The following is a 12,551-nucleotide window of genomic DNA, read 5'->3' as shown; positions in this document are numbered from 1 at the left end:
AACACGCAGGGAAACTTGTTTCACGTTTGGACAAAAGCTAAACTCTGTTACGTTACCTGTCACGAGGTCTAAATGTGCACATTTAATTTCATTGTACCGACAAATGAACCGAAAAGCTGTTTTTGTCCTAACAGTATTTTTTTAATTGGCTAAATGTGTCTTCATAAGATTCCTACATTAAACATTTAATTACCTTTTCGCAAATGCTAACTAACGACCATGCCCATAAAAGGGAATGATTATTTATGCTAGTCATAGGCCTTATCCGAAGAGAAGTCGTCAAACCTGTCATCACAGGAAACAAATGACATTTATTAGTACGAATCGGGAACTTATGTCGTGAATTGGTATGTAGTAGGCGGAAACCATGGAAACGAATGTTACCTCAGATGCTTTTTGTTGCCATGGAAACAATCAAAAGCGAAGGCGGAGCTAAGATGCAAGTGTTAAGCTACGCTTTAGCATGCTAGCTAACTTGCCTTGAAATGTCGAAAGCGACATACTTCAGACGTTTTCGACTACCGCGTTAATGCGTTTTTATCGTTTAGTTTGTATTTTACACATTTCCGGCAAAAATTCGTAGCAGAGATATCAATTCAAAGTTCCGGGATGGTGTAACAGCTAAACCTGTTCATGCTCGGGCTAATACACACATGAAGGTAAGCAAGACAGCTATATTCAATGATTCTCAATCTGTCTGTTGACTTCAAAATGTATTTTATGTTCAAATCTGCACGTTTGCACCGCACTAAATGTAGATGAGTTGTTTTAATTCTTTTCTGGTCACAAAGGACATAACTCTAGAATACCATTCGCAGATGTCATTATCAATACAGGAGATTTATTTATAAACTATTTTTTATAATCATTTAATGTGTTTACGTTTTTAATGTATCATGTATACTTCTGACCATCTGATGAACACTTTGTAATCACTTCCTGTGTTTACAGTGTGGCTTAACAGGATGCCAGGTATTGCGGATGCCCGTTGTTCAATATCTGCTTCATAACCATGCAGGAAGCTGTGAACTTGGAAGCCCAGCTTGCCTGTAAAGAAAGAGAATGGAAAGAACTTCAGGCTTTGCAGATCCAACAACTGGAGACCGCTCTGAATGATGCCACAACAGAGCTCTCGCTCCAGAGAGAGCGGTTCCTCCGTCTGCGGGATGACTTTCAATACAACATGCGTGTGTTGGAAGAACGGGACAAAGAGCTAGAGCGTTACGATGCCTTAGCAGCCCATGCTCTGACTGAGGACAGCGCCAGACGGGAAGAAGTCAGTGGGCTGAGGATTGAGATAGCAAAACTCCAGGATGCTCTGGAGGAACACAGGAGGATGAAAGATGATTTGGAATTGCAGTATCAGAAGAGGGGAGTCGAGCACCGACTGAAACTGGAAAAGGTGCAGAGGTATGACCTCTCAACAACAGACTCATCATCTCACCATCTATATGCCTTTTTATTCTATTCCAAATAGTATTTTGGTATGTGTGGGGAATTTTGATGACACATGTTCTTGCTCTTTAGGGCGATGGAAGGCGAGATTGAGAAACTCAGGGAGAAGAATGAAACTTTGAGACGGGATCTCCAGAGACGAATTCGAGAGTCTGATGGGGAGCTGGCGCTGCAGAAACAGGTGTTTTTATTAGTGGCTTACGTTGTTCGCTAATAATCTTTCCACCCTAAACCCATTTCATTGGGTGTCAATGATGTCAAAGCTGGTGTAAACAGTAATGAGCCTGAATGTTGACAAAAGTTTCATTTTTGAAATTATTTAAGATTTCTTTAACAAGTGTTGCCATGATTTTCTCTTAGTTCGTTTTTTTAACAATCAGCATAAATTAAGGCAATTTGGGAATATGTTTTGTATATAAAGAATTATGATGTTGTGTCTGTTCTGCAAATTAATCCACAGTTCAAATGGCCTTGGAAAATTGCCAGTGCATTGTATGTTATTTAAAGCACACTCGCTGACCTAAAAATATTCCCTTCTCGTTCATTTCGTTCATCTATGCCAACTACTCATTAAAGCAGTCCTCACCTCACTCTGTAAAGTAAAACGATAAGGCCGTGAAGGATTACAGATAATGTCTTTGAACTAATGCTATTTATACTGTAGTGTATTCAGGTCAGTTCACAAATAGGTTGGCGTTAGGTATTGTTTTGCATTTCACTGTCGCTTACCTTTGACATTTGAATGTTGAAGATCAGGATGTATAAGCTTTCCAAAAATATGTTTAGCTTTAATCTATATAGGTTCTGGGATTTAAAATTAAATTTATATGAACTGTGATCCAAACAGGAAATGATGTCGGATTTTGACAGCGAGATGAGAAGGCGAGAACATGAGTTCAGTCTGAAGCTGGATGAGAAGAACAATGTTATTCTTTCCCACGAGCTTCAAGTAAGACAAACATCCTTGTAAATTAGAAAAGTTTTAAGACACCCCTTGTAATAAATGGGTTTGGCTAGGTCCCTTAATACCATTATAGACAAATCCTAATGCTATTTATGACTTGTGGTATCATCAGCAACCCCACGGTCCAGCAAGTGTGATGTATCATGGTATCTATGGTATGAGTGACCCTCTTCATAAATGAATCAGAATTTTATGATCATATTAAACTGACCAGGAAAAGCTTTTGAACAAAGAGCTGGAGGTCCACTCCAAAGCCCACAGTCAGGCCACTGAAGCTCTGCAGGCATCTGAGGAACTTCTCCAGCAGGCTCAGAAGGAGGTCCAGCGCAAAGATTGGGAGCTGAAAAACACCACTGCGATGAAAGACTCCATGTAAACTGAAGTTTCTAACACTAAAATTAGACATTGGATATTACTGTTTGAATATTATAAGATTACTGTTCCCTAGGATAAAAGAGCATGATGACAAACTACAACAAATGGAGAGAAATTATACGAAAGACTGTGAAGCCTACAACCGGAAGTACGTTTATTTTCAAATTTTGTATCTGCGCTGATCTGTCAAAGTAAAATCCTCCTGAAAATTGGTTAAGTTATTATTATAATGGTATCTAAAGCTAAAGCTCGAAATGGGGAAAACATTATTTCATAGAATATTGATACTACTATACTATATTCTTAATAACCGTTTCATGGATCTGGCCCCAGATCCCTGCTGTTCCCTACCTGTAGTTTGAATCTAAGACTTGATTGTGTTTTTTTTTAGATAGTAGTTTTTTTATTTGACATTATGAAGGACAGGAACTTGGTGGATAAATATGTGTAGCTCAGATTATTCTAGGTAGCCTGGAATGTTTTCTTTCTGTGTTAATGTGAAATGTGATATATGCTGGGCCGCTGCTGCCTTCTACAGGCACGCAGAGCTAGAACGGAGGTCTCGGGAGAGCGAGGATGCCCTGGACATCATGAGAGAAGCTCATGCCAGGGATCTCCAGGAAGAGAAAGGCAGGACCTCAGAACTGCAGGGCAGACTGAAAAGGCTGATCCTGGAGCATGAGAGGAGAGAAAAGAGCAGGATGGATGACCTCAGCCATAAAGACCAGCAGATACAAGAGTAAGACACTTTTACAGAAATAAAAGATGTTAATTTTCACACAACTGTTCTGTATTTAATTTTATATATACAAAGAAATGGATCAGTTGGGTCTTTGAGTCATATCCTAGAAAAATTTACATTTTGGTGGGAGGCAATGCATTTCCATTGGCTCTAGCTGATGACTAAATGAGTGTAAATACATTGAGAGTAAATTTGTGGGTGTCTCACAGAATGTCTTTCAAAGCATATAACATTTATATTATATAACATTTTTTTATTTTAAGTGCTGAACGGAACAGAAGTGCTTATAATTTGTCATATAAAATATGAACCTGACATCAAGACACACTACAGCTACATTATTCTGTTGAAGATTTTGTTTGTACCACAGCTGCACAGCTGTAACTAGATCCACACTAGATTTGAATCTTTTAACATGCCACAGGCTCAGAACACAGCTGGAAACAACTCGATCTGGGTGGGATACTTACATCACTCAGGTCTCCAAAGAAATGGTTGCCAAGGATACAGAGCTGCTTGGTGGAGGAGAGAGAGAGGCCAAAGTGAAAGCAGATCTACAAAAGTCTAAGGAGGATGTGGAGAGGTGAGAGGTCATGATATGAATGATTGTACGCTACCTGTATGGACACACCATAATGATTTTCTTTCTCATTATTCAAAAAACTTAATCTAAGAGATTTGACCTCATTTGTATTGATGTCAGGTATAAGCAGCAGGTGGCTAGTGGTCTGCAGAGGGAACAGGCACTGGAGCAAAAAAGAGTTCAGTTGGAGTTGGACTGGGAACGTCGTTGTGAGGGGGTGCGTTCTGAACATTACCTGAAGAGTGAGGAGCTCATTCAAAGCCTGACACAGGCCAGAGATCAGGTGAGCTAATGCAGTCCGATTTCAGTCGGGTGCACGAATAATTCAATCTAAACTGAAACAGTGCTACCTTTAAAAACATGAATGTGTACTATAAAGAAAATGAAAGCAGCATTAAAAAAAATCCTGTGGTTTTGATTAAATGAAATAAACGTTATGGATAAAATTGAGGCAATCTGGACAGCAAGCCTGGAAAAAGTGTCTATGTAATAGGGAAACACCGATACCAGTATCTGTATCAGGCCCGATACTAAGCTCATGTATCCATAAAAATACACCGATACCAAAGACCGATACAGCATGTGACAGAACTGACTGAAATTTGTTGTGAAATTTGCTTTGAATGTTTGTGAAAAGCACATAATTTTTATTTTCATAATGGTGGAGTTGTTGGTAGTTATGAAGCTATGTGTAGTGTTGTGAAAAGGTACAGGTATCGGTATCGGTGTGAGTACCAGAAATATCGGTACTTGTACTCTGTCTTTAAAAAATGGTTATCGGTGCATCCCTATTATGTAATATTCTGGTTGTTTATATTTATTTTAACTCTTTCAAAAGCAAAACTAAACCGTGCATCAAAATTGCTATGACTGTATTTGAATATTTAATGAGGGTGTGTTAAAAGTGCTTTTCTGTTTTGTTTAGTTTTTTTTACTTTTAAAGGAATTACCCTGGGTTATTACAGGGAATGTTTACCCCAAAACAAAAAGTCTGTCATCATTTACTCGCCTTCGAGTTGTTCCAAATCTGTATAATTTTTTGTTTTGTTCTGATAAACACAGAGAAAGATATTTGAAAGAATGCTTGTAACCAGTTTCTGGCCACCATTGACTACCACAGTATTAAAATGACAATGGTAGTCAAAAGTGCCCCAGAACAGTTTGCTTTCCTATGTTCTTCAAAATATCTTCTTTTTTGTTCAACTAAACAAATACATTTATAAAGCAATTTTTCTTACTATGGTAGTCGATGGTGACAAAGAACTGTCTGGTTACAAACATTCTTCCAAATATCTTTTTCTGTGTTCAGAAAAAAGAAATGTATACAGGTTTGGAAAAACTTGGGGCTGAGTAAATGATGAGAGAAATGTTTACTTTTGGGTGAACTGTTCCTTTGTGTAAATAAGAATAGCCACTAAACATGCTTTATAAGTTGTGTGTCTGTTCACAGGTAACTGCTGAGTTAAGAGAGAAGGAACGTGAGTTACATGGGACAATGGCTTTGCTGAAATGTGTCACCGTAGAGAGAGACCAGGCACTGCGAGGTACCAAACCACCACCAACTGGAACTCAGGTTCGACCACACGCAGCCTTCTCTGTTACACCATTCAGACCCATATGTGATATCATGTAGAGAAGGCTGCAGTCATTTAAGTGATCACCCAAAAAAAACAATTCTTTCATCATTTTCTCACCCTGATCTTCTTTCTTCTGGCGAACACGATAGAAGATATTTTGAAGAATGGTTGCTGGTCCCCATTCACTTGCATTGGATTTGTGTCCATACAATAGTAAGTGAATGGGGGGGTCAGTGTTGTTTATTTACCAACATCAATCAAAATTCTGCGAAAACAAGAAAGTCATAAAGGTGAAAATAGGGTGAGTAAATAATGAAAGAATTTTCATTTTTGGGTGAACTATCACTTAAACACCTACACTTTCATTCGATCCATAGACAGTGTGCAAAATGCTCTTTAGTGCTATTGTCACATGTAGCTGGTATTACAGAGTGCCGTGAATGTTCTAATAGTCTCTGTCAGCTGTTTGATAGGTCATTTATCAGGACACATTTAAGATACTTTAAATAGCATACTAGCAAGGGATGCCTGGTCGCTAACAGAAAGTAACTTTGAAAGTTCACAAACTCTCTAGACCATATGTTCAAGAAAAGGTTATATCCCATAACACCACATTTCCATATATTCAGCACAACTTGGCTCATGTATCCGCACTCGAATCGCCAGCTGGCATTTGGGTCCGTCACCCAGGTCTAACCATAAAGTAATACATATTTGTTTACCACGTGCATCATTATTCGTTTTCAGTCCTTTAATACATTTTTCGTTGATTGAAAAGGCAAGTTTGCCATCATTCCACACACTCTTGCCTCCACCTAGTGGCGGGTATTTGCCTTCAATAATTCAAAATGACTGTGTTTTTCAAACAGGCATCTGCAGTGGACAGCAGTAGTTTCCCTTCAGAGGAGATCAGGAGACTCCAGCAGCAGAACAGTAGTCTTAGAAGTGTAGTGACTGAAATGAGGAAAGAAATGGAGAACCTGTCCAAACAGATGCCACCAGATCAGAGCCAGAACTCAGCCAGGAGCATAGATACAGATCCCAGCACTGCAGGTCAAACTTAAAAAATATTTGAAGTGCATTAACAAACTCACCTAGTACATGAACCTGTTTATTTAAATTCATAATGCCTCAGGAATGAGACGTCAGAGGTTTATTTAACATGCTGTGACATGGATTTTAGGTACTATAGAGTACACTCAGGCTTTGGAGAAGGAAATCAAGGAGGTCAAGGCCAGATGTCGTGATCTTGAAGAGCGGTTGGAGGAGGCGTCCAAGAACGTCAATATTTCCAACACTCCGGTCTTTACACTTCCTGTTTCCCCTGATAATGCTTACCTCCAAAACCATATCAGATCCCTCAATGAGACCATAGGTGAGTACGAAAACCTTTCGTAAAAAATTAAATTAAAAAAATTGCTTGTGCCTTGGCAAATGCTACTTGAATCCTAAATAACAGTTCCATACGTTCCAGAACCAAGAGGAAGGCTAGAGGAAAAGACGGAGGTAGACCTTAGCTGGAACATTGTGTTTTGAAAAGTGTTTGTGTGTTCGTAGGTGGGCTGCGAGTAGTGAAGGTGGCCAATGCAGCCGCTCTGAAGAAACAGGAAGTGAGACTTGCCCATTTGGAGTCTGCTGTGGAGCAGCTCACCCAACAAGTAATGATTTTAGCCTAAAGTACTCAGCATTTAATATTCAGCATGGAATAATATATTTATTATTAATGCTCTCCAGTGTCATTCAAAACACGTAGAGAATGAGGGGTTACATCTGGAGCTGGCCAATCAGAAGAGGGCAGCAGCAACTGAAGAGGCCAAGCTAAAGCAAATATTGGCAGCAACTGAGCTGGAGTTACAGGAAGTGAGAAAGGAGGCAGAAGAGTACCAGAAAGGCAGTGTGCTCCATAACTTGGAGACGGTGGCCCTTGGACATCAGGCACGTTTTACTGTATTATCTTAAATGCTTTAATAAATACAAAGATTAAATAAAATGATTTCCTACATACATTGTATTTTGATTAAACTACAAAATATTTGTGGTCAGGTATCAGCATTAAAGGTGGACCTTGCAAGCAGGAGAGAGCCCATTGTTCTTAACCAGGTAAAATATTGACACACAATAAACACCATGATGTTCATTAAAGTGATGTTTATTTCTAGTGAACGGGTGCCAGTTAACAATGTTCTTCAAAATAACTTTTTTTTTGTTCTGCGGAAACGGGTTAAACAGGTTTAAAATTATGTATCAGAATATGCTAGTCACTTGAAACATTTTACCATTTTGGCCATCTGAGATTTTTACATTTTAAAATAACACCAAGAACCCCCTCCCATCAAAACACACACAGACAGATTGTTTCTATAGCCCTGCTTCCTATAGCCGTGCTGCAAGTTATGCCTGACATTATTGTCTCTTATAAAGCCTGTATTAAATGGTTGCCTAACAATGAATCTCTGAGATTATAACACCACCTCTGTGATATTCGAGAGTGTGACAGTGAAGCAGCTTCAGGAGGAGAACCTTTCCCTGAGACAGCAGCTGCTGTTAGGAAGATCAGCCAGAGGGGGCGCCGTGGGTGATGTCGCTCTGCTTCAGTCAAAGCTCAAACAGGCTGTGCGCTTGATCTCCAGCCTCAGTCAGGACAAGCGGCAGCTCATTGAAATGGGCAACAGGCACCGAGCGCAGTTTATAGAGGAAGGAATGGAGGGTTGGTATATGTTTTCTAATGTGGTTTCAGTACCATTAAGTCATCCAGCGTGAATAAGGGGTGTTAGATTTTTATATTAAACTAAAGTAATACTATTTGGGGTTACGGATGGGTTAAGGCAGATAAATTGACTCTTATTGATATGCTAGTCCCCCACCACCCACAACTACTTTGTCAAAACGATTAAAGTGGCCTTGATTTGCTTCTCGATAGAGTCCAATGTTTATTTGTCTCAGAAATGTTCTCTGCTTTCTGTATTTTATCTACTTCAATTTAGTGGAAGGGCCATAACATTTGGGCTTGAAAGACCTACATTTCTTGGTTAATTATCCTTCATGAGAGAATAAAGTTCTTAATTCGTCCCAATGCACATTGTAAATCTAATTTGCTCAAACTTACTTACTTAAAATTTTTCTTTAAATATATCAAACAAACTTGCATCTTTTTCCCTAAGTTTGCATCCTTTTAAATATATTCTAAAACATCATCATCTCTAAAGTTTTCTCTCATATTTTGTTTTATTTTCCGCAGTTCCCCGGGAGCCAAAAATCTTGATCAAAACAAGAAATGTTCCAGAACAAAGCCTGGTGGAAAAAGACCCCTGCCAGTCTGAGCAAGGGCTCCAGTCAAAGAGTCGCTTATCTACCTTGGAACAGCTACAGTACCAGTTAACCACTCAGGTGACTCGAGCAGGAGACCGAGACTTTGTCCGGTTGAAACATGCTCACTGTATTGAGACAGCGGACATATTTAGTAATCAGTCTGGCCTATGTAAATTTACACAATCTGCTGATTTAGACACAGCTTTTTCATTAAGGCCACTGGAGGGTCGCAGAGGTCAATGAACTGTCCTTTGTCAGATACTGTACATAATGATACACAGTAGATAATGATAATTCAAGCGTAAAATAACAGATCATATTGTTGATTTTTACTAATAGGAACTACAATATGCTCAGAGAGATCATAATAAGAGAAAACCTATCGTAGTTCATCCTCGGTTCTCGGACAGCGAGAGTTCAGACAAACACAGATCCATCAACCCATGGGATCCATCTGCCAGAAGCAAGGTACTATGACAGCTGAACCAATTAAAAGTAGCACTGTAAAAAGTTTTTATTTGTGTATTAAGTGAATGTTGAGTTGTTTTTATCATAATTTCTTTCTTAAGTTTGTGGGTAGCAAAGAAAACACACCCCCACAACCAAACCACTCTGAAGGCCCGGTGACACTTTCCGGGTCAGCCCACACCCTGCTGTCGTCTGTGGGCACAGACGAGTCTCTACAGGAAGTGTGGAAGATGATGGATCGGGGTTTGAGTTCATCTCTGTTTTCTCCAAGTGAAAGTGAGGACAAAGGTCAGAAGAAAAGCCATGTATGACTTACTTGGAACTATAGCTATTTGATTGTAAATATAAAAAACTGGTAAGATTATATATATATATATATATATATATATATATATATATATATAACTGGATTGAAACTATTTGAGGGTTGAAAATATGATGTCATTTAGATCTTTAAATAATGAGTGGACTATGATTGGGTACACTTTTAAGACTATACAACTGTATTTCCTATTAAACCTCTGTCCCACTTCGAACTTTATATGTATTCACTTCCTGCTGATGGCAGATACTCGTTGGCTATGAAAACAAAATGCTTTAAGGCTAATTCTTCAGATTTCTTCAAAGATGTTCAAACTTTATATCACGACCGTTTAATAGCCAACTAATATGTAGATTTATGGGTTAGCTGCAGCATGTTCTGTTGTCCTGTAAACCATGTCACATTTCATCATGAGAAATTTTTGCAATGTGAAGGAAATCACGATAGCACTGCATGATTATAATCGAGGCCAAATAAAAGTTGACCAATATATGGTCACAATGTTAATAAGCTAGCAGTTTGCCCTTCTCTTTCATAATCGTTGTCCTATCAGTCTCTATGAATGTTAGTTTTAGTTTTCCATGGGTTTTATAGTTTGTTACAGTTATAAGTTTATTTAAAAAGGAAAATTCTGTCATCATTTACTTACCCTTTTGCATTACAAACTTGTATGACTTTTTTCTTCCGCAGAACAAAAAAGGAGACATTTTGAAGAATGATGCTACCAGCACCGGCTCTGTTCGGTTAGCAACTTTCTTCAAAATATCTCCTTTTTGTTCTTTGGCATTTTCACTGATATTGGACCAGACGTGACCAGGCACACTGGACATTTTGCACCATTTCAGAACTTTGCACTAAATGATTACTTTGCTGACTGATGCTTCGGTGTGTGTGTCTGGGATTCAGCCCAGTGTACAATGTGCAATAAGCTCAGGCAACCTCGAAGATCATGCAAGTTCAACATCCACATTGCTTCACAGCACATCACTTCATCCACGGACCCAATGAAATTTGATTAATCCAGATTTCATTTTTCTATGTCAGTTGCACACACAAGATCATTTTGAGACGTGGATCTTAATTTATTCACTTTGAAGTTTTGTTCATTACTACTAATTGTAAATGAGAACGTTTTTTGAGAAAGTATTTTTTTATAGATCGTGTTATGCCTCGGTACAATGGCACTGAAGTTGCTTAATCATATTGCTAAATTGTAAAGCTGTTTTTTACTGGTTGTTGTTATCATGATGTACTAAATGCAGTGTGGTCTGTGTAACCGGCAGGAAAAGTGGCTGCTGACAAGAAAGCTCAAGATGGTGCCTATGAGCAACCTACTCCACTGGTCAGCGTAGAAGGCACAAAAGCATCACTCGAAGAAAAGAAGAAACAAAGTCGATCATTTGTACCTGTACAAAAGACGCGGCCTGTTGGAAATTCAGGAAAGATTAGAAATTACAACATTAAAGACTAAGAAAAGACATTATCCTTCTGAGCCATTTTTTAAAGAAGGAATATACAAGTATTGTAGGCCTATTTTTATTTTTTACTTTGCATTCTGCTTTTTGCAACTTTGTTTTAATAAATTATTGTATGATGTTAACAACATGTATGTAAATCACCGTCAACCATCCCATATGTACATAATGTTTCCTTCATAAAGTTACGTTTTCCAAAGAATTTACACTTTAAATTTAAAACAAAGGCGTCAAGATATATTCAGATGGTTCTCGCACAAATACTTAAACATTCATATACATTACATGCCGTATAATGTTGTTTTTATAACTTCTATAAACGTTTTGTGAATTTGAACGATAGTAACTCCTTTCAGAGGCCCGCCTCATAAATTACGTCACACTCTCAGCAGGTGTAGGATTAAACTCCTCCCACGGCATTGTCCCCACATCACCCTATCTCCTAGCAACACCCTTGCATTGATTCTGATTGGCTTCTTAAACACACCTCCGCTCACCGATTGGTGCATTTTGTCCACTGGAAACCGTCACGGCGTCTCTCACGTGTCTCCAGAGATCCGCAGCGTCACCAAACGATCAGCAAAACACAAAATGTGTTTCATTTGCTTTCGTTAAAAACCAACACGCATACGTTATGAATTGAATAAAAACAATATTACAAACTAAGCACTCATAAATATGAAAGATTTATTTTTATATGGTAGAAGTTTAAACAAGAGGAGTATGTACCCTTCTCCTGGGTTTTATTTACCCTTAGGAAAATACATTGGGTTTATTACAGGTCTAGCAACCTCCGGGTGGATTGACATTTATAGTACGCTATTTTCAAGTTAAATTACAGTGGGACAAAGGTACATTTAATGTTACGGATTAAATACAAAATACCGTAGTTTATTTTTTTAAAGTCGCAAATGTGCATCAATATGAGCAACTCTTCAACATAGCTCAAAAGGAAAGAATTCTGTCGTTGAAATAATACTTTCTTGTTCTTCAAATTATGTCTATAATTTATGCACACTATGTCTATGCACACTTAAGTCACTTGCACTATTGTTTAGTCTAAATCTGTTCATAGCCACCTGTACATTAATGCTCATAGTATATAGCCATCTGTATATATTGTTCATAGTACTGTAAAGTATTTTCATAGTCCATGCCCACTATTTCCTAATATTATAATCTATCTAATGTGATTTAATTTGTTAAACCATTAAGATTTAAATACACTTTTATGAGTGACAAACATTTGCGATTATTCTTGGAATATCTAACGGAAGACGA

At 38.3% G+C, this 12,551-nt stretch overlaps 1 protein-coding gene across 1 annotated transcript; it reads left to right on the top strand.

The window, feature by feature from the left end:
- Positions 1–327: 327 nt before the first annotated feature.
- ccdc57 (coiled-coil domain containing 57) lies at positions 328–11,605 on the top strand. The gene is made up of 20 exons (XM_079477181.1): positions 328–659; positions 952–1,410; positions 1,528–1,636; positions 2,303–2,404; positions 2,634–2,791; positions 2,868–2,942; positions 3,333–3,533; positions 3,961–4,119; positions 4,240–4,402; positions 5,570–5,692; positions 6,566–6,749; positions 6,880–7,071; positions 7,254–7,354; positions 7,431–7,631; positions 7,740–7,796; positions 8,184–8,403; positions 8,935–9,083; positions 9,345–9,473; positions 9,575–9,761; positions 11,079–11,605. The coding sequence occupies exons 2-20, from the start codon at positions 1,013–1,015 to the stop codon at positions 11,264–11,266; spliced, it is 3,096 nt and encodes a 1,031-aa protein (XP_079333307.1). The 5' UTR covers positions 328–659; positions 952–1,012; the 3' UTR covers positions 11,267–11,605.
- The last annotated feature ends 946 nt before the right edge of the window (positions 11,606–12,551 follow it).

The sequence above is a fragment of the Barbatula barbatula genome, assembly GCF_947034865.1.
Source record: "Barbatula barbatula genome assembly, chromosome: 16".
Taxonomy (NCBI): Eukaryota; Metazoa; Chordata; class Actinopteri; order Cypriniformes; family Nemacheilidae; genus Barbatula; species Barbatula barbatula.
This window is presented reverse-complemented; position numbering and strand designations above follow the sequence as displayed.

What these genes read in the sequence shown, in the direction of transcription:
- ccdc57 (XM_079477181.1), top strand. Translation starts at nt 1,013, where the DNA reads ATGCAGGAAGCTGTGAACTTGGAAGCCCAGCTTGCCTGTAAAGAAAGA. An exon ending in AAACTGGAAAAGGTGCAGAG is followed by an intron (nt 1,411 to 1,527) that starts GTATGACCTCTC and finishes CTTGCTCTTTAG; the next exon opens with GGCGATGGAAGGCGAGATTG. An exon ending in AAGTGAAAGTGAGGACAAAG is followed by an intron (nt 9,762 to 11,078) that starts GTCAGAAGAAAA and finishes TGTAACCGGCAG; the next exon opens with GAAAAGTGGCTGCTGACAAG.